Source organism: Eptatretus burgeri, chromosome 1, assembly GCF_056783735.1.
Source record: "Eptatretus burgeri isolate ZD-2024b chromosome 1, Ebu_testis_v1, whole genome shotgun sequence".
In the NCBI taxonomy this organism is placed as follows: Eukaryota; Metazoa; Chordata; class Myxini; order Myxiniformes; family Myxinidae; genus Eptatretus; species Eptatretus burgeri.
This window is the reverse complement of record NC_140961.1, coordinates 45210724-45233674: the sequence shown is the minus strand read 5'-3', so window position 1 is coordinate 45233674 and position 22951 is coordinate 45210724. Positions and strand designations below refer to the sequence as shown.

The 22951-nt window shown below is 41.9% G+C and overlaps 1 protein-coding gene across 5 annotated transcripts in view; it reads left to right on the top strand.

The window, feature by feature from the left end:
- LOC147034370 (zinc-binding protein A33-like) overlaps positions 1 to 18416 on the top strand; it is a 30194-nt gene extending 11778 nt beyond the window's left edge. For 2 of the 5 annotated variants that reach the window (XM_085881684.1, XM_085881655.1), the window contains 7 exons: positions 3344 to 3786; positions 9074 to 9169; positions 14450 to 14683; positions 15140 to 15162; positions 15344 to 15462; positions 16091 to 16168; positions 16456 to 18416. In XM_085881684.1, the coding sequence (XP_085737810.1) occupies positions 3376 to 3786; positions 9074 to 9169; positions 14450 to 14683; positions 15140 to 15162; positions 15344 to 15462; positions 16091 to 16168; positions 16456 to 16982 (1488 nt within the window). In that variant the 5' untranslated portion in view covers positions 3344 to 3375 and the 3' untranslated portion in view covers positions 16983 to 18416. Of the gene's footprint in view, positions 1 to 1576; positions 1731 to 3073; positions 3221 to 3343; positions 3787 to 9073; positions 9170 to 14449; positions 14684 to 15139; positions 15163 to 15343; positions 15463 to 16090; positions 16169 to 16455 lie in introns of those variants that run through there. The other 3 variants (XM_085881662.1, XM_085881679.1, XM_085881669.1) reach the window with 3 other exon arrangements.
- Positions 18417 to 22951: the final 4535 nt, after the last annotated feature.

The window sequence follows — 22951 nt, the reverse complement described above, 5'->3', positions numbered from 1 at the left end:
GAAAAGGAATGATTTTATATTAACTCTGTCTGTCATCCTTCCGAGTTCGGCAAAATGAGTTCCAGCTTGCTGGTATCCTGTCATCATGGTGACCCGTTCAGGATTGTGTCCAATAGCCAAGGAGACTGCTTAAGTAGCACCAACACTCTGCACAGAATATGGTCCCAATCTCCTCTCCTTTATATCAACTGATGATGGATTCCATGATCTTGCTGATTGGAAGTCAGCTAATTGGTCTGTAGTTAAGAGGGTCTGTTTATTTGCACCTTTATAATACAATGTTGTGATGTTTGCTGATTTCTCAGGAGATGGAAGATGACCGATGGTAAATGACAAGGTGAAAAGGGTAGAGAGGTAGTGCAAGAGCACCAAAGCAGGTTTTTAGGACACGAGGACTGATGCCGTCCGGTCCAGAGTCAGAGTCAAGGATTGAGACTGAGAGAACCTTGTCCACATTCTCAGGGGTGGAAGACACAGAGTCCAGAAGTAATTGGGGAAGATGGGGAAGGATTGGGACAGAGTGGGAGGGGTGAGGGACACAAGATTTTGTAGAAAACACAGCATTGAGGAATTCTGTCTTCTCACGAGCGGAGTTGGCTGTGGTGCCATTTGAAGTGGGGGAAGGGATGGAAGGGGGAGCGTACACTAGAGACGGACTTGACAAGGCATCGCCAGGTTTTAGAGGAGGGAGACAAGTTTGAAACCTCATTGTTGAGATTGAACAGATGTTGTTTTCTGTCTTTCCCTAGCGTGGGACACACACTTGTTCTGGGATTTTATTTAACCCTTACATTTGTTCTTTGGTATATGCAAATATAAACAAACAACCTGTGATTTGTTGATTTGGTTGTAAATGAAAGCTGTTTTATCTAGTTACATTCCATATTCGAAGAGTAAAGCTTTTGTTTCATCGGTGGGTGTTGGTTCTCTGCCAGACCTTTGAGACCTCTCAAACAGCTCCATCTAGAGCATCAAACCGATTCACTGATATAACTTAGTCGTGTTGCTCGATGTTGTTGCTTGAACTTGAAGTCGATTATTATTTTTCAAAATGGAAGTTTGGAATGACACAGACACACAGACACACAGACACACAGACACACAGACACACAGACACACAGACACACACAGACACACACACACACACACAGACACACACAGACACACACAGACACACACAGACACACACAGACACACACACAGACACACACACAGACACACACACACACACACACAGACACAGACACAGACACAGACACAGACACAGACACAGACACAGACACACACACACATCTCGATAACGAAGTAGAATCTGACCCTGCGTACAAGGGGACAATGAGCTTGCTGTCCCAGATGTCCCGTTTATTTATTTCCCACTGAACATCCACGCATCCACATTACATGTCCTTGTCGTTAAATGGAGACTTTTTATATAAATATTTTTTGGTGGACCAAACGGTAAAAAGAATGTCTTACATTCACTATAATTGTGGATGAGCACTTGAGAGAGAAAAGATTGAGGAAGTTTTCGAAATGATTTTGGTTTTTTACAACAATCTTTCCCGTTTGTGACGAAGGGCGTGACGTCATTTCCATGCGTGTGTTTGCCTTCGTCTCTGGTTTGTGATCCAACTGGATGTGGTGACACGTGAAGCGATGTGCTGATTTGCCCCAAAGTTACTCGTCCCTCCATTGGGTCCTTGTTGACGAAGGCTCCATTTCAATGGAGGGTTGGTGTTGATTTGGGTGGTTAACCTGGTTTGGAGGTGTTGGGTTGTGTGGTTAACCTGGTTAGGTTGTGTGGTTAACCTGACTTGGAGGTGTTGGGTTGTATGGTTAACCTGGTTAGGTTGTGTGGTTAACCTGACTTGGAGGTGTTGGGTTGTGTGGTTAACCTGGTTAGGTTGTGTGGTTAACCTGACTTGGAGGTGTTGGGTTGTATGGTTAACCTGATTTGGAGGTGTTGGGTTGTATGGTTAACCTGATTTGGAGGTGTTGGGTTGTATGATTAACCTGATTGGAGGTGTTGGGTTGTATGGTTAACCTGATTGGAGGTGTTGGGTTGTATGGTTAACCTGATTGGAGGTGTTGGGTTGTATGGTTAACCTGATTTGGAGGTGTTGGGTTGTATGGTTAACCTGATTTGGAGGTGTTGGGTTGTATGGTTAACCTGATTTGGAGGTGTTGGGTTGTATGGTTAACCTGATTTGCAGGTGTTGGGTTGTATGGTTAACCTGATTTGGAGGTGTTGGGTTGTATGGTTAACCTGATTTGGATGTGTTGGGTTGTATGGTTAACCTGATTTGGAGGTGTTGGGTTGTATGGTTGAACTGATTTGGAGGTGTTGGGTTGTATGGTTAACCTGATTGGAGGTGTTGGGTTGTATGGTTAACCTGATTGGAGGTGTTGGGTTGTATGGTTAACCTGATTGGAGGTGTTGGGTTGTATGGTTAACCTGATTTGGAGGTGTTGGGTTGTATGGTTAACCTGATTTGGAGGTGTTGGGTTGTATGGTTAACCTGATTTGGAGGTGTTGGGTTGTATGGTTAACCTGATTTGGAGGTGTTGGGTTGTATGGTTAACCTGATTTGGAGGTGTTGGGTTGTATGGTTAACCTGATTTGGATGTGTTGGGTTGTATGGTTAACCTGATTTGGAGGTGTTGGGTTGTATGGTTGAACTGATTTGGAGGTGTTGGGTTGTATGGTTAACCTGATTTGGAGGTGTTGGGTTGTATGGTTAACCTGATTGGAGGTGTTGGGTTGTATGGTTAACCTGATTTGGAGGTGTTGGGTTGTATGGTTAACCTGATTTGGATGTGTTGGGTTGTATGATTAACCTGATTGGAGGTGTTGGGTTGTATGGTTAACCTGATTTGGAGGTGTTGGGTTGTATGGTTAACCTGATTTGGAGGTGTTGGGTTGTATGGTTAACCTGATTGGAGGTGTTGGGTTGTATGGTTAACCTGATTGGAGGTGTTGGGTTGTATGGTTAACCTGATTTGGAGGTGTTGGGTTGTATGGTTAACCTGATTTGGAGGTGTTGGGTTGTATGGTTAACCTGATTGGAGGTGTTGGGTTGTATGGTTAACCTGATTTGGAGGTGTTGGGTTGTATGGTTAACCTGATTTGGAGGTGTTGGGTTGTATCGTTAACCTGACTTGGAGGTGTTGGGTTGTTTGCATCGCCTTGTTTTGAGGAATCAGTTTATGTTTCAACGAGGTTATGTATCTACCCCAATTTTTTCACTTTCTTTTTATAATCAAGTTCAATAGTGATAACCATTCCAAACAAACATTTTAATGTTTTACCCCCATCTGTGATGGATTTCTTCCTTTGTTCTAGGTTGTCGTGGACACCCCTTGTTTGCTCCCATAATGTCTTCTGCTTCTGCTGCTGGACTTGGAAGTGATGAGCTGATATGCAGCGTGTGTTTGGATTTGCTCAATGACCCGGTAACCCTGGGCTGTGGTCACTCCTTTTGTCTGGAGTGCGTGAATCAGTACTGGGCCTGCAGAGGAGGGACCTCCACTTACATCTGTCCGAACTGTCGTGAGGTTTTCCCCCAAAAACCTCAGCTCAAAAAGAATGTGATAATAGCCAGTATGGTCACACAGATGAACCTGGGTGTGGAGGAGCAGGCAAAACGACCCATATGTCCAGATCATGGGAAGTTGATTCAACTCTACTGCAAAGATGATGACAGCTTAATGTGCTTCATGTGCATGACGGTGAAGCACCAACAACACAAAGTGGTTGCAGTTGAAGTCGCCCATGCCGAGCTCAAGGTAAATTAATGGGACTACCAAACTTAACCTTGTTGTGGTATGCTTTCTGAAGCTTATTCAACTTTCCGGTTACTTAACAGTTACCATTATTTGGGTAGTAATTTGTTATTTATGCCTGGTGTTGGCTTAATGGTTAGGGTGGTGGGCTTGGGATTCTGGGCTCCTGAGTTTAAATCTCACTTGGCTGTTGAATTAATACCAGGTGGGGTTGACTCTACCTGTCATCTTTCTGAGGTCGGCGAAATAAGTACCAGCTTGCTGGGGTGATTGAGCCATTCGAGTATCCTGCGGCGGAGTGGCGACCTGTCCAGGATTGTGCCCAATAGCAGCACTGATGCTCTGCATAGAGTCTGGTCCCAATGGATGGATGGAATTTTGTTAATTTGATAAGCAAGTGATTTCAACCCAAATTCCAACCTGGTCATTCACCTGAGTGTGTAACCATTCAACTATTTGGGATTTTGGCTCTGTAGGCATGGTAATGTCTGCTTGAACTGTTGCACTGGTGGTAGATCCTTGGAAACGGATCAAACTTCTTTGTTCTCTCTCACATCATTCTTCCCCTGCCAAAAAACCCATGCATATAAACGGACACAAAATTTGTTCCCATGGAGAAATGCTGAGGCTCAAATTGCTCTCATTTCCCATTTGTGTTGTCTGTTACGTCTTTAAGCACAATATTTATGACAATGTTTCATTTCTTGAATTAATCCTCCAAAGCATGTGTTCTGTACATCATAAATTCAAATTATTGTGCATCGTACGTTTTGAGATTATCTTTCGTACAAGCAGTTATTCTCATGGTTTCATCTCTGGAATTGATTTGTTTGTGAAATTGGACTTGATATTTGCAATTTAGATTTGACTTCTCAGTTATTCCTGCAACAGGGTAGTCATGAGCCTGGTCCCAATGACCTGCTTCTTGACAAATGGCCCCTTGCATTACTTGCCACATTCTCACCAGCTTAACTAAATGGGAAACAAAACGAAATGCAATTACAATCACACTATCAGGGATACCTCTTCGCTGTGGCTGTACCCCCCCCCCAATCAACGCAAGTCAGGGGCCAAATCTTCCCCATTCTTCCCTGTTGACTGGATTTGTCAGGGCATCGTGGCTCTTTCCCTCTTGTCTCTTTCCCGGAGCAGCGCGTCGCTGTGTCCACTTTCCGCTGCTACTCCAGGGGCCTCCGTCTGGCCATCTCCAAGGCAGATGCCTAGCCCATCCCCATCTCTTTGAGATGCTGATCAACCTGCTGTAACCATGAGGCACGTAGTCGGTCCATTGGCCTCCTCCACTCACGAGGCTCCCTTGCTGAGAGAATCTGGTGAGCAGGATCAGCGTCAGTAAAATGAGCCACATGTCTATACAGCCGCAGTTGACGCTCACGGACTATGCAGGTAACAAATCTCATTTGAGTCTCAGCAGCCGCTCGTCAGACACAAAGTCCGACCAGCGGAAGCGAAGAATTCTCCGAAGAGACCTGGTACCAAAGGAATTAGGTCTCCGTCTCAGATCCCTGGTCAGAGTTCAAGTCTCACATTCATAGAGCAAGACTGGAAGCACCAAGGATATGAAGGCTCAGACTTTCGTCCTCTCTCACAAGTACCCGCAGCGCCACACCCCATGATCCAGTGAATCCATGACTCCCCAGGCCCGACCCAGACGTCTGGTGACCTCTGTCTCACAACCAGCAGAGACATGAATATCACTGCCAAGGTAAGTGAATCTCTCTGTGACTTCAACATCCTCACCACAAACAGGTACAGACAGGACAGCAGCATCCAAGATGTCATTGAAAGCCTCGATCATAGTTTTGACCCAGGAAACCCATAATCCCAGTGGCTCCGACTCCTCATTCAACACCCTGAAGGCCCCCAAAAGTATATCCAGTCTCCGCAAAGATAACTGCATCATCTGCGAAATCAAGGTCAAAAATCTTGACATTCCCAAACGATGCACTGCAGCTTGATCTCTCCGCCATCCTCCCCAGAATCCAGTCCATACAATTTCTGAAAAGTGTGGGGGCCAGTACACACCCTTACAAACTCCAGCAACAATTTGAAATAAGTCAGAGATGGTATCACCACATCTCGCAGCACTCTTAGTACCAGAGTATAGTTCAGATATCAGATTGATCAGTTTTGGTGGCACAAAGACCCCTTCCGCACAAAGAACCGCATGTATACAACAGAGGGGTGTCCCAAGACAGTTATGCCATTAATATACATGTAGATAGACCCCTTCCCTTTGTTTAGCGGGACAACGGGGAGTGCGTTGCGATGGTATAATAGTTAGGGTTAATAAATAATTTTCCCTTTCTTGTGGGGCAGATAACAGCAATTTTTGAGACGAATCGTGCAAATGATGATACAAGCATCAAATTTGGCACATTTGTTCTCCACGGGATCCTAATCAAATCTGCGTGATTGGCCATTTGAAAATCCAAATTTAAAAAATAAAAAAAAAACCCAAAAAAGTCAAGATCACCAATCAATGTTGGATGCTGGCTGAGATTGGTGAATGTTTCAGAAACATAATCAAAGACGTTCCAAGTCTGCCATGCGGTTTTCTTCCCTTTACTGCGGAATGCAGACACGACGTCACATCCAGTGAACGCATGGAAGTATGGCATCCCTTAGCTTTCTCAGGCCCTCTTGCAGAAACTACCTCATGGACTCGAATCCATCGTGCCTTGGCTCCTTGGCCAAAGGCAATCCACATGTTCTCAAGACTTAGTTCCTGTAAGGATGGCAGTACAGATATTGCTATGACTAGTACGGCCGTGTCATTAGCCTTAATAATGGACTTGCTACCATCCGTCGTTGCATCCCTGGCGTGTACAAATATTAGAGTGTCAGCTTCTTCATGACAACATGGAGACACAGCATCCAGTGACTTCCTTGTGTTGCTAATGGCATCTTCTCCTTTTGTGACAATGACTGTGCTTGTCGTCTGTGCTTCACACATCTTTTCCGCAAGGAAGTGAAACAGCTTGGTCTTGTTGCTGTCATCTCGAAGAAAGCTTCTCCAGTTACTTGGGGTCTTACTGGTTCCTGTCGCTCTTCTTCTGATTCTTTGCCGCCTTTTCGACCTTGCCTCGGACTTCAGACTTTGCTTCTTGTACACATCAAACACTACGTCCACCCTCTCGTACCTGGCACCATAGAATTCCACTTTTGGGATGATGTCTTCTTTAGCATAGTTATCAAATATCTTTGAAGTGCGTGGAGGTAGGGCATTGATAAGTGCTGAGCCATCAATGATGACTGCATCTCCCCTTGGTTCACTGTCTGGGATGTTCACTTGCGCTTCAAGAATTTCAGCCAGCTGTGACTTCAAATTTTTTTGAAGTTTTTTTTTTCCTTCAAATTTTTCAAAATTTGGATTTTCAAATGGCCAATCGGGCAGATTTGATCAGAAAGCCCTGCAGAACAGAAATGCCAAATTTGATGCTTGTATCATAATTTGCACGATTTTTCTACTGTCTAGTACACTATTCATTTCATGCCCACTCTTCTCTTCTTTTCTTTCCCGGGATAAATCAGTCACGAACGCTTTAGCAGCAAGGAGGGCGAGCTGCACCAACGTCCACCCCCCGAAACCCGACATGTGTGGCGAGTCACGTACGCTTTAGCAGTAGGGTGGGTGGGCTGCACCAATGTCTACCCGAAACCAGGTCCAAGCTGGCAGACCACGTGAGGGGTCGGGGCCAATCAAAGTGCCCGATTCGGGTGATGACGTCAAATTCGGCCTGATCCCCTTCTCCGAGCTTCAGGCTTTATAAAAGACGGAGAAGCTCCTCCGTGGGGTGTGTGTGTGTGATTCGGAGTGGTGTTTTCACGCTGTGTGTTCCTGCTTCTTGACTCCGCCCATGTCTCGCCTCGACGAACCACCTGCTTCTAGTCTTCACCTGCTACTCCAACCTCGCACTCTGGACTCTGCCCTTCTCCACTCAAGCTCCTCCTTCAGAACACAGGCTCCACACGTGCGGCTTGGGCCAGAGACAACGCGACTACTTTCGGGTACCGCACCACGGAGCGTCCCCTCCCCCGAAACGCCCAGGTACCGAGAGCATAACCTCAACTCCCTCCCTCCCTGGCTGCAAAAGTCCCTTCTCATTGGGGTTTCTTTTTCTGTGTGTGTCTGAGTGTGCTGGCGCCTGTCTGTTAAGCAAGTCTGAAGAAGATCATTATTGTTGTTACTGTTATTAATCTCGCGTCAAGTCTGCCCTGTGTCTGCTTTCCTAAGTTGCTTGTATTATTGTCGCACCACACCTCTCTCCTCTTTCCCTGCATTACATACCCAATAAATCTTTGTCGTACCACATACTTTTCCTTGCTTGCTTGTTAATAAATAATTATCGTTAGGAATGTTCCCAGCTCGCCGTTGTCTTTTCTCTCATTGGTCCAGCATGGTCCGAATCCTACTCTCACCGGGATTTTATTCCCAACGATCCGTTCCTTTTAGCCGGTACGTCCTTGGCAGTGTTGCTCGGCTGCATCCGATCCGGAGAAGTGATCGGATCCGGTAGTGATCCGGTTCGGGCAAGGCGTACCGAGGGCGTGGTTCCTCGGTAATTCAACCACGTGATTATTTAGGTAACCCGATTAACCCATAGACGGGAGGACCCTCGGTCACGCGGTTGAGTTATTGGCGTCCACGGTCAGTTAAGTGATCCGCCGTGTCACGGAATTATCCGTGTGCGACGGCCTACAATTCCGGGGAGTCTGGTGGGAATCGACGTTGCTTGTGGTCGTCTCACCCGACTCCGCCGGCCCGCAACAATATATATGTATATATGTATATATATATATATATATATATATATATATATATATATGTGTATGTATAGAAAACAGAATATGTTTTCTGTTTTTGAGAAAACGAAGCATGAAATATGTAACAATTTTTCTGGTATTTGACAAACTGTTCATACAACAGGGGGTAGGGACAGGGTCATGGGGTCAACATGGGGATTAAAAAAAAAATCTCCATTTGATATTGGGTTATTTATTACAGGTGAAACTTTTTGCCATCTTTCAACTTTGCTTTAAGTGGGAAGCGTGAGGATTTGCGATGGCACGCCTTTGACTTTGCTCTAGTTTTTATTTGGTTAGGAGGATTTTGGGGAGTGCTGACTTTTTCATAGCATCTTGTTACCCATTTTTTTTTTTGGGGGGGGGGATGATATATTTGAAATAATTTGAGGTTGGGCATAAAAGCAGTCCACTTGGAACTAATGATCTCTCTCCACCACTCTTTGGTTCCCTACGGTGCATGCAGGACAGCTTGACTGCACAATCTGCTCAAGTGGAAGAGTCTAAGAAACATCTCGAGTCCAACCTGTTGCAGTTGAGGCAGAAACATGCGAATGGAGAGGTATTTTATTAATGAGATACCCACAGTAGGTCAAAATGCCCAAAAGTTGTATAAATAAATATATATATATATATATATATATATATATATATATATATATATATATATATATAGTATAAATATTCAAGTCATACCACAGATTATATATATATATATATATATATATATATATATATATATATATATATATATATATGATAGAGAGGTAGATAGATACGTATATGAAACACTATAATTTGGCGAGGAAGCAAGACAGATCGTGTCCCATATCAGCTATTGCTGCACACTTTTAACAATGATCATCCGCCACACGAGTGCCTTGTCTCTGCCATGCTGTGCACCAGAGAGGATGTGGAGTGGCGTTTCGGCATGATTAATAAACCAGAAATCACCCTTCTGACCTGAAATAAACATGACGCTAAACGTTGTGCTCATGCACACCACAACTTTGCCTCCAATTCCAGATGGCTCCTGCAGTGTCAAGTCTTTTTTTATGGTATTTAAATTTTTTAAGACCGAGATTGAAATGGTCACAACAGGCAGAGATGGGTGGCTCCACTTTCTTTTACTTATGACCTTTTAAAACTCAGTCTTTAAAAAAGACCTGAGTAACTCTGGAAGCCATCTGGCATTGAAGGTGACGCGGCGGTTTGCAAATGCGCATGACGTTTAGTGTCGTGTCAATTTCTGGTTTATTACAGTCTATAGAAAGTCTACACCCCCTTTCAAAATTTTCACCTTTTGTTGTCTTAGTCTGGAATTGAATTACCTTAAATCAGACTTTTTCCACCTTTATGTACATGTCGTAAACCACAACTTCCAAGTGAAAAACAAATTCAACAAATTTCAGAAAATTTATTAAAAATACAAAACTGGAATATCTTGGTTGGATAAGTGTCCCACCACCCTGAGTTAACCCTGAGTTACTTGGTGGAAGCACCTTTGATAGCAATGATAGCTGTGAGTCTGTTGGAATAGGTCTCTTTCAACTTTGCACACTTGATTGGGTAATATTTGCCCATTCTTCTTCACAAAACTGTTCAAGCTCAGTCATGTTGTGTGGGGAGTGTTGATGGACAGCAATCTTCAAGTCATACCACAGATTTTCGATTGGATTTAGGTCGGGGCTCTGACTGGACCACTCAAGAATGTTTGTTTTTTTATTTTCCTTAACCACTCCAGTCAGTATAGCTTTGGCTGTGTGCTTCGGGTCGTTGTCATGCTGAAAGGTGAACTTCCGTCCCAATTTCAGATTTTTTGCAGAGGGCAGCAGGTTTTCCTCTGGGATTTTTCTGTACAGTATTTTGCTCCATCCATTTTCCCTTCTATCCTGACAAGTGCCCCAGTCCCTGCTGATGAGAAGCATCCCCATAACATGATGCTGCCACCTCCATGCTTCATTGTAGGAATGGTGTTCTTTGGGTGATGTGCTGTGTTGGAAGTGCATCAAACGCAACATTTTACATTTAGGCCAAAAAGTTCCATCTTGGATTCGTCAGACCACAAAACTTTTCACCACATGGCTTCAGAATCTCTGGAGTGGTTTTTTGCATACCTCAAGTGGGACTCGAGGTGGGCTTTTTGAGTAATGGCTTCCTTCTTTCCACCCTACCGTACAGACCAGACTTGCGGAGTCTTTGGGATATTGTCACATGCACACAGTGACCAGTATTTGCCATAAAGGCCTGTAGCTCTTTCAACGTTGCCATTGGCCACTTCGTGGCGAATTTACAATTGCTGTAAAAAGGGGGTAGTGGACACTTATCCAACCAAGATTTTCTAGTTTTGTATTTTTCATTAATTTTCTGAAATTTGTAGAATTTGTTTTTCACTTGGAAGTTGTAGGTTACAATATGTAAATAAAAGTGGTGAAAGGCTGATTTAATGTAATTTAATTCTAGGCTACAAGGCAACAAAAGGTGAACATTTTGAAAAGGGGCATAGACTTTCTATAGGCACTGTACATATACTAGTATAAAAACCTGTCAAAAATGAGGGGTTGGAATTTTCATTCAAAGAGACTGGAAGATATGATGTTTTTGTCGCAAAAACTGTTATTTTAACACACTACATGTACAAGTGTTACTCTATTTTCTTTATCTTCTGAGACATTTATTTTTGAGTGGCACACTCACCTGGCTATACAAAGTCTGAAGCCTTGTCCTTGAGTCAGATGTGTTTATATCTTCTTTATTTATTATACATCCTGCTGACATAAATGAACATTCGTTTTACGCTGCGTGCATTACACATCACATGCAGCGAATTTCACCTCCCTGCGCCTTGTATTTATTGTTATTTTTAAAGTTTCTGTATACCGCCATTGAGGCTCGGTTGCAAATCACCATCTAAAATTCCAATAGAAGAGACGTAATTACTCTTTTATGGAATATATATATATATATATATATATATATATATATATATATATATATATATATATATATATATATATATATGGCTTGTAGCATGGTATTGTGTACACTGTGGTCCTAAATGAGGAGAAAGCTTAGAAATTGAACCCAGTTTTAATAAGATAAACAATCATAATGTTGTATAATGCCCAAGTGTCTGTGCTTTCAGAAAATGTATACTTTGCTATGGGTCCTCTGGATATAGTTGCTTACAAAGCATGTTTTTTATCCAAACACAGGCTATTTTTTTCCATTTTTATAGCTCATTTTTTAGAAATGGGTTACATGTATGATTGTATATGTTGTCCAAAATGGTTGAAAATGCATTTTTTTGTTTGATATATATCATTATACTTAGGAATAGAACAATTCCTCGAAACAGTACATTTCTTATGACCTTCTGCATATCTTGGCACCTTCAAATGTGTAAAATCTCAGATTTTGCAAAATTTCCCCCAGTCATAGTGAAGCTTACAAAATCTTATTCCAGAAATTTGAAATGTATCTGATAGAACATCTTAAATAGCAATTTACTTCTGCATAAAGTGATGATTTAAAATGGCAAGTTTCAACATGGATCATTACTACATACCAGTTTTTAGGTTCACTTCCATGATTGGGTCAAAAATGTTAGGAAGTACATAACAAATTGCATTTACCAAGCTGCTACAAAATTACTGGAAGCTATAAGCTTGATTTTATAACCATAGAATAAGTTTACCAAGATGGCCCTATGATATAAAAATCAATACCAAAGGCCAGTTTGTGTTCAGTATACAGAACATCAAAGGTTGTTAGGAAGTACGTAACGTTTTTAATAAATCTGCACTTTTAATCCTAAGATGTTAGTTTGGTTCATCACAGCATGTATTTCTATGGTTAAGTTTATGTGCACATATATTTATGACCTGAATGAACACTGATCAATTTGATCAATTTGTTAATTTCATATGACCTTGACCTCTTTGCTCAAGGTCAAATATCAGGTAAACCAAATATTCTCCATATATGTGGTTTCCAATTAGTGTATAATCCATATCTAAGCCATCAGACCAATTTTAGAATAATATGAGTGGTTCCTTGATACAGATAATTGATACTCTTTGGGTTTATTTGACCTTGAACCTGTCAGAGCAATAGAAAGAGGAAGAATTAAGCTCTGCCCAAATAGATCCTGAATCCCCATGATGTTGGCTAACAAATGATATGCAAAACTTAATCATACAATGACTTTCATTTTTTGGTCCCCCGTGTCCTAAATGTGTACATAATATAATACCTTGCTACAAGCCATATATATATATATATATATATATATATATATATATATATATATATATATATATATATATATATATATATATATATATATATATATTCAATCAACAATCGACCATCGTGAATACCCAGTCATGTTAAAAGATTGGCCTTGAAAACCCTTCTTGAATCGTCCTTATGACGGGGGACAGACAAATACACAAATATGCACTGTTTTATATTGGTAGATATTTGGAAAGTAAATATAAAACAATTTTTGTTTTTTTCGTGAACACATTACTTTTAAAATTTATTTATTCCCTTGATGGTTGTGTTCAGTTTTTGCCCCACTACCCCTTGCTCTTCTATGAGCCTCGCTTTTATTATTATTTTTTAATGTTGAAGTACCATACTCTTTTGAGAGCGCTGGTGCCGCTGAACCAGTTTCTTGGCACAGGATATACTGGGTCGTTTGCCATTGCCTTCCTTGCGTTTTGTACGTGGTCTATCCTTTTAAATGTTGTGTCAATCAGGGAAGCAGCACATGCCCCTTTTAAAGTCTTTGGTATGACTCAGCCAGGGTTTTAATTATTGACCTCCCAGACTCAGTGCATATGCTCTTTACCATTACACCACCAAATCTGGTTCCTCACTCTTAAAGAGAAAGAGAATTTAACCAGACTCAGTGGCATAATGGTTAGAGCATCCACTGATTAGTCTGGGAGATGGTCTTTCAAACCCGACCCTGACTAACTCGTACCAAAGACTTTGAGAAAGGTATGTGTTGCTTTCTTGCTTGACGCTCAGCATTTTAAAAGGATAATACTGAAGGACCAATTTTGTGCTCCTTCTAGCGGTCGCGTCACGTTTTTCTCGGTACTGTGACCTGGACTGAAAGAAACTTCGTACCTGTAAGAGTGCATCGCACATAGTGGCAATAGTCAACCTTCAACTCTGAAGCATCTATATATTAATACTGAAGGACCAATTTTGTGCTCCTCCTCGCGGTCGCGTCACGTTTTTCTCGGTACTGTGACCTGAGAAGTTTTGACACGGTGTTTGTACGTCAAAGTAGACACGTGCACAAATCAGGGGACTTCTTCACAAGGAGTAGTGTACACAAAAAATGTTGTGTACAAGGACGTTTTGTAGGCCTCATGAGATAAGGCCATGGAGTACATCGACTGGGATCTGGCTCTTACAAGAGCCGCCACTGGTTGTCATATTGGGCTCATTGAACGGAATCCGTCTGACGGGGTTTCGGCTAGTTTTAAAAGGATAGATCATGCACAAGCATCCATTGCATAGGCTTTTGAAGGTCCTTGTAAGGGAACTCTTATTTACATCCCACAAGGTGACAATGCATTGAACGAGGTGGAGAGTTTGCAAAGCCGAAAGTCCTCGTGATAGTTTGTGAAAGCTTTTCGCCATTTCAGTTGTACAATTTATGATGTACCACTTCCATCTAACGTCACACATGAACCACCCCCGTCATTGTAATGCACAGCCTTCCAAACCTGTACCTTGAAATGGGACGTGCACATAGTGCACATCTTTTTTTTTTTGAGTTGATGAACCCATGAACCCACATACTACCGATGCCATGCAGGGTTCAGCTGGGGATGGTACGGCTGCATTGGAGCGGAAACGAGACGAACTGTACGAGCTTGTGGACAAAACGGTGGAAGTGATGAAAAAGAGACTCCTGGAACGGGAGAGGTTGGAGTGTGTGCTGTTTGAGAAGCACATTCTGGAAGTGGAACAGAAGCTGGAACGTGTTCAGGAGACAGAGTTGAGCCTGAAGAAAGTGCTACAGGAAGCTCAGGCAGTTGCCTTCCTGCAGGTCAGCTGCATTTCACCATCATGTCTGTGCTAATCATGGTTAAACTCCAATGCTTTGCTGTTGTTTTTCCTGCAATAACAAAAACATTCAATCTGTGAAGGAACATGCTTACATTTACTTATTTACACATTTTTGACTGAAAAGTTCTGGAATCTTTGAAAGAGGCAGTTGTGGGATTTTAAAGCCTCCGCTTTAGCATTTATAATCGTACTATCTTTCTTCAAACTTTACTCCTTTTAAAAAAAACATTTTTTTCTTTCTCCCTCTGCTTGGTATAAAGGCGGGCTATCCGTGGTCCTTTCCTTAACTATTGTCACATCATTGTTGGTAGCCGTCCTATTTTCTTTTGTACGAAATGTATCATTAGCTGGAGTAATCGATTATTGTAGTTTGAGTTGATGGATGGAAGAGTAGAAGTCCTGTTGATCGCTGCTTTTTTTTTTTTTGCCATTTCAGGATCACAAAGATGTCCAGTGCAGGTATGAGTGAGTGGTGGTAAAGTGGGAGTACTGCCCCATGTTTGTGCATTTGGCATGCTGGTGTGCTAATCTTCAGTCATTCAAATCTCACTTTCTAATGGAGCTCTCATCACCCTCAAGGGTCCTTGATGTTTGTGCTGCGGCCATTCTCATCACCATGCATTTTCCTGTTTGTGTGCAGGCTGGACTCTGTGCGGGACATACAGCACACACTTCCTGACATACTGGATTTTTCCAAAGAGCAGCATGAGATGGACTCGCTTATCCAGCTGAACAAGACCTTCCTCAAGGAAATACATAGTGAGTGGAATGTGTTTAGAACTCGGTCACCTTTGATTCATAGTTCAGTGTGTGATGAGCGATTGCTCCAAATGCACCTTTACACTTGCGAAGCACACAAAAAAAAGTAATAATAACAGGATTCAGTTCCTCTGGGGATAAAACTGTAGTTTGAATGCACTTTGGCCAAGTTCAACATTTCCCTCCCATTGCCCCCTTTTGGATTGCACCACTGCTTGTCTTTTGTACGGCTATGGCATCAGGACGTGCCGGGCGATGTTGGTGGCATTCTTTGGCTACACTGCCGGGTTATTTAAATCTATTTTACTTTCACCTCTCTCGCTCTTGCTTTGGTGGAGACCTTGACAAAGCATTGCCACTGAATACCACCCAAATTGATCAGCATGCAATAATCACATGGATTTTCACAAGTTCACATGAATATCACTCCGAGATCGCTGTTTTGTGTTTTCACACCCTTCATCTGAGGGATAAGTACACCCTTGATCAGAACCAATTATTCACATTTGCTCAAACTTGAATGGTGCGGCAGATTTCTGTGATGTTCCATAATAGCAACACATTGTGAAGGAAAGTTTTAAATTCAATCTTTTCTGTGTTTTTTTTGTTTGTTGTTGTTGTTCTCTAGCTCTGCCACTCATCAAGGATGGGAAGGCAAGCATACCAGGGATCAGTGGCTTGTCACCAAACAGCTTAAGGAGTCTCTGTAAGTAATGATTGGAGGGTGTGGGTGGGGGAGTAGTAGAGACTATTTATCGTGTATTCATCTGTTCATATCAGAACATTGGTGACATCCGAGTGTAATGTTTCCGAATCCTTTCTAATGCATTGCTGGTTTAGAACATGTATTTGGAGGATAGTTGAACATCATGCAAGGCAATGTTCCTGGTCATCTGACCTTGGTGGTTAACCTCATAATTGTGATCAGTGGAGGATTGGTGGCCAGTCAGTTTGAAATTGGATCAAAAGATGTGTTCTTGCTATGTCTACCAGATGGACGTACTCCCACCTTGGACCACATTTCAGCTCACCCAAATCTCTTGCTGTCCAAAGACTTAAAAATGGCAACGAAGACGAGCTCTGTGCAGCCGCACCCTGACCATCCTCTCAGGTTTGACTTTTATACCCAAGTGCTGACAACAGAAAGCTTTTCCTCAGGCCGCCATTACTGGGAGGTGGATATAAGTCGGACAAATCGTTGCGAGATCGGTGCGGTGTACGATTCCATCTCTCGGAAAGGATATGGCAGCGAATGCTCACTGGGAGGTAATCTCGCATCGTGGTGCTTGAGGAAATGGGATGGAAAATATGCCGCTTGGCACAACGGAAAGAGGGTGTTGCTGAACTTGATGGCGAGTCCATCTAGGCTGGGATTGTGCTTGGACTATGAGGCGGGTGAGCTGGTGTGTTACGGGGACGACACTGGACTCTTGCACACCTTCAAAGCGACTTTCAACCAGCCGCTGCTTCCTGCATTGTCATTGGGTGCTGGGTCTGCATCATTCTGCTTGTTATGGTGAAAAATCTCTTGGTCTGAGAACAGCCACCTATTATCTAACTTGGATTATACAAGGGTGGTTCAAAAGGTTATAGCAATGATATACAATTGCCCAATAAATGGTATGTTGCTCTTTACTTGGGAGAGCCTGAGGTGCTGTTGTTCGGTGATTGTCATCATAATAACTCGAGTTCAAAGAACATGTTACCCTGCATATTTACAGAAAGAACAGGTGTTTTATAAAATTAAAAATACTCAGTATTTAAGTATATACTTCAATTTAAATAAAATATTGATTTTAAAGATCGAGACAAAGTTGGGTGTTATAAGTGAAAGAAAGGCCACGTGTAAGTTATGTTTGGAGGGAATTTATTTGTCTTGTTTTATTATTATTTTTAATCTGAGGGGAAAATTTGATTCATGGTTCTTTTCCTTCTCTCACTTTCGTGAATGCAAAAGTACAGTGTACGACACGATTGTACTGTCTGTCTCTCCACACACACACACACACACACACACACACACACACACACACACACACACACACACACACACACACACACACACACACACACACACACACACACACACACACACACACACATACACACACATACACACATACACACATACACACATACACACATACACACACATACACACACATACACACACATACACACACATACACACACATACACACATACACACATACACACATACACACATACACACACATACACACACATACACACACATACACACACATACACACACATACACACACATACACACACACTTTCTGCTTTCAAGACTGAAGAATGTGTCATACCAAAAATTACAATGCTGGGTTAGATTTTTTTTCCCCCACACAACCATGTCTATGAGACGGGTTATAATTTACAGAAAAGACAGGTGTTTATAACTTATGTTCATCAAATTTTCTTTATTATTATTGTTTTCAAAACATATGCTGGTAATAATTATTTCAGTTGGCAAATGTACAGCTTTCTAGGCACATGTAAATAGTTATGAAGATTTTTATAAACCAAAAATGATAATCTTATCGCATTCTTCAAATGCCCTTTATATTTTGACGTTAAATGGAAATAAGTAAGTAGTAATTTACAATAAAAAATATAAGTTAAAAATCTGGAAATAAGTTAAAATATAAGAAACGACATGTATTCTCACCATAATCTGAATAAATACTGTAAATTCACAAAACATTTCAAAAACTAAATACATCGAGTAACTTAGCTTTGTTTCAATAAATCATCAGATACCTGACAAGCATTACATTGTGAGTCTGATCAGAAAATAAATATCAGAAAAACTAGATGACTTGAAGAGAAGATTATTTAAAAATTTTTTTTTTAGCCAATTCATCTGATTGTTTCTACATGGTGAATAAAACCTGTCGAGGTTGAGAAACCATCACAGAAATTAAACCTTTTTCCCTTGGTCTTACTCATTTAAAATACCAATACCATTTAAGCAAAAGTGGAAAGACATTGTTTGCATGGTGGTTGGGGGTAGTGAGGTGGTTTGGTGGAGGGGGTGAGGGCGAAGGAGCCAACAATAAGTGGACAGTTGTCTCACTTTTAATCCTTCAATACATACAAGTTTTTCTTGATCGTACATGCATTTGATGAGGTGAGATGTTTTTTGGGGGATTTTCAAACACCATACTGTTCATTAAATATAGGAATGGATATTTGAACACATTTTATTTTTAATCTTTAACCTCCATTGAGGGATACGACCCTCACTCAATAGGACGTGTTACGCGCGGCCTCCGTGCCTCTGAATGAGTGCCTCCCTGTGAGAAAACAATTTTACACTCAAGTTTTAATACACCCCTGTTTCGTTTTCTTCTTTATTATTATTATTATTATTATTATTATTATTCTTTTCAAAACATCTTCTTCTTTCGGCGAGCTCCCGTTAGGGGTCGCCACAGCGGATCAACCGTCTCCATTTCACTCTATCCTCCACATCTTCCATTGACACTCCAACCACCCGCATGTCCGCCCTCACTGTATCCATGAACCTCTTCTTTGGCCTTCCTCTTCTCCTGCCTGGCGGCTCCATCTTCAACATCCTTCTCCCGATATACTCTGCTTCCCTCCTGTGCACATGTCCAAACCATCTCAATCTCGCCTCTCTCACTTTGTCTCCAAACCGTCCTACCTGCGCTGTCCCTCTAATATACTCATTTCTTATCCTATCCATCCTCGTCACTCCCAACGAGAATCGCAGAATCTTTAATTGTGCCACCTCCAGCTCCGCTTCCTGTCTTTTTGTTAGTGCCACCGCCTCCAAACCATACAACATAGCTGGTCTCACTACCATCTTGTATACTTTCCCCTTCACTCTTGCAGCTACCCTTCTGTCACAAATCACTCCTGCAACTCTTCTCCAACCACTCCATCCTGCCTGCACTCTCTTTTTCACTTCTCTCCCACACTCTCCGTTACTTTGGACAGTTGATCCCAAGTAATTAAACCCATCCACCTTCCCCACCTCAACTCCTTGCAACCGCACCATACCACCACCCTCCCTCTCATTTATGCACATGTATTCCGTCTTACTCCGACTGACTATCATTCCCCTTCTCTCCAGTGCGTACCTCCACCTCTCGAGGCTCTCCTCAGCCTGCTCCCTACAGATCATGATGTCATCCGCGAACATCATAGTCCATGGAGACTCCAGTCTGATCTCGTCCGTCAACCTGTCCATCACCATTGCAAACAGGAAAGGGCTGAGTCGATCCTTGGTGCAATCCCACTTTTACCTTAAACCGGTCCGTCATTCCTACCGCATACCTCACTGCTGTCACACTGTCCTCATACATATCCTGCACGATCCTCACATACTTCTCCACCACTCTCGACTTCCTCATACAATGCCACAACTCCTCTCTTGGCACCCTATCATAAGCTTTCTCTAAATCCACAAACACACAATGCAACTCCTTCTGGCCTTCCCTATACTACTCCATCAACATTCTCAAAGCAAACATCGCATCAGTGGTGCTCTTTCCTGGCGTAAACCCATCTTGCTGCTCACAGATCGTCACCTCTCGTCTCAACTGAGCTTCCACGACTCTTTCCCACAACTTCATGGTGTGGCTTAACAACTTTATCCCTCTGTAATTTCCACAGCTCTGCACATCACCCTTATTCTTGAAAATCGGAACCAGTACACTTAATCTCCACTCCTCCGGCATCCTCTCACTTTCCAAGACTTTATTAAACAATCTGGTAACAACCCCACTGCCATCTCTCCTAAGCACTTCAATGCCTCCACTGGTATACCATCTGCGCCAACCGCCTTTCCACTTTTCATCTTCTTCAAAGCAGTCATATTGTTTTCATATAGGAACATATTGTTTTCAAAACATATGCTGGTAATATTATTTCAGTTGGCAAATGTTTTGCTTTCCATTCACATGTAAATAGTCTTGAATATTTTTGTAAACCCAAATGATAACCTCATCGTATTCTTCAAATGCCTTTGAATAGAGGATTCATGCCGTGAAGCAAAGTCAGAATCTTGCAGTGTCCGAACGTGCAATTGAACCTTGCCATGTGGAAGCTAACATGAATGGTCAGCCAAATGGTCAGCCTTGTGTATGGAGTGAATGAGCGCCACGGGAATTATCACACAGTATGGAAATCTCACCGCAACTCTGACCGAACCGTGAGAAAGAATGGAGGAGGAGGGACGACCTTGGCGCGCGCTGCCCAGAGAAGCTGTTGGCATGAGATGTCAACGTGGAGTTGTTTCGTACCCCGAGTGCTGCGTTGGCTCTTTGTGAGCACAACCAGTCTGCCAGCAAGAGTGGATCTGAACACCGGCACTGTGCTGAATCACAATCAGGTCTGTGGGCACCGTGTGCCCATTGAGGCAAGGCTCACGATGCCGTCGCAGCCTGTCTCCATTGTGCACACCACTCCACCGCTGCAAGGCTCCGTATGCTGCTGGAGCTGGATATCTGGTTCATCTCCAAGACCTCCTCCATGGTGCTTCTGCCGAACTCTCATGGCTTTTATGGCAACTATGCAAGGTCCTTCTCAAGAGAAGGCAATGTGTACTGTCTGAATCCGAAGATGGACCAAAGCCTGACCATTGGTTCAGAGTGTTCTTTTTAACAAAAAAATCTTTCACCCAGTTCATTTCACGTCAACATAGGAGTGCAATTGTCATGTTGATCGAACCGTTCAGCCTCACCAAAAGTCATCTTCAAAGTTCTGTTGATAACCCATTTCGATGTCATGATGCCAATGATGCACTCAGCCGTCTGCATTCCCCCAATACATCTCATTTATTAGCTCGCCTGTTCGAAGAACAGAGAGCTATAGCGATACCCCCGGCGTGAGCATCAGCGTCAGCGTGAAAATGTTAAAGTTTTTGGTGCAAGTTATTTTCTTTCTAATGTTTTTATCTACCGCACTATTTTTTAATGATTACAATATACAAATACATATATTGGTTTAAAATTATTTGTATCAGACTTCACTGCAATGCTTTATAAAAAATATTATTAGACTAGTCTTTTAAAAACGATAAATGTATAAACAGGTGAGCATTGGGCGGCTTTGACACCAACTCTCTGGTTTAATTCACTGTAACTCGAGTTGCCTTTCTCACAGTTATCAGAATAATGCCTTTAACACAAAACACCTTAGCATTTCCCAATTATATACTGTATAGGATTCAAAAAAGATTTATATTAATCCGTAACAGACGTTACAGTAATTCTTCACTTATCATTGATTCGGTTAACATCGTTTCATTATAACGGTGTTAATGCAATAGGGAACATATATCCTTTTAATGTCAAGACGCTCGCTATTATGTCGTTTTCCAGAGGGCCACAGTGAACTATTCTGTGTCACGTATATGCAGAGGCGTATGTAGACGAACAACTGTCACGCCATTTTGATGTTGTTTGAAGTGTGATTCAGAAAGAAGAGTCAAAATGCTCATTAAGTGATTGTAGTGAGTCCAGTTGTAAGAAAGCTATTAATTTAGACATCAAAGTGCAGGTTTAAAAGCATTTGGACATCTGAGAACAAGCAGTTGATATCGGGACAGTGCTTGGGTTGTCCCATTAACTCCACCACTGGTCCCTCCACCCAACCCCACCTCTACAACTTACCTCGACACCCATCACTGGTGAGTGATATGTTTTTTTAAATTGAAATCTATTTTATATTTATAATGTTGTTTTGTAAAACGTTATTCCATTTATCAGTATACATTTGGAGTATTTCAAGTTTTGAATTTTGTTCTGATGAGAAATGTTCAAAAGTTTATATATTAATTCTTGTGGGAAAATGTGATTCGCTTAAAAAGTTAAACGTTACTTTCGCTTCGTCATATTTTTCGAGAACGCAACTACAATGTTGAGCGAGGACAAAGTGCACAGCTAAAGTGAGACTAGTATGTGTATTGACAAGGCACACTTTTCCAAACAAAGGTAGAATTGTCATGGAGAATTTGATTTTGCAGGTAGTTTTTATGAGGATGCATAGTAAATACTGATATGCTTTATGATAGGAAGTTTATCTGTCAAAAGTACAAAGTTCCTTCCTTAGTTGTGTATAACACTGAAAGGACTGCTGTCACTTATTAATAGTTTAGGATTTTTTTTTTTAACTTTCTAAGCAAATGCAGACCTCCCCCATCCCCCTAAAAATTTTTTCAAAGTCTATCAGATTAAAATGTATGGAAGTTATGCAAATTTTCCGATCACTGTGTCTGCAATTGAAACTTTATTTCAATTTCTCTGCATTTCCTCATGGCCATACTTTTGCTTATTGGTTCTCTTATTAGCACTTTCGACTTTACTTCTTTCTGTAGCTCCATTTTTTAACAGTAGATGTGCAGGTGGGCATTCAAATACTTGGTAGGGAGAGTCTGCTTGATGCTGTGACATGGGAGAAGCTGAATTTATCTTGCATGATATTCTGCTTTCTGTAT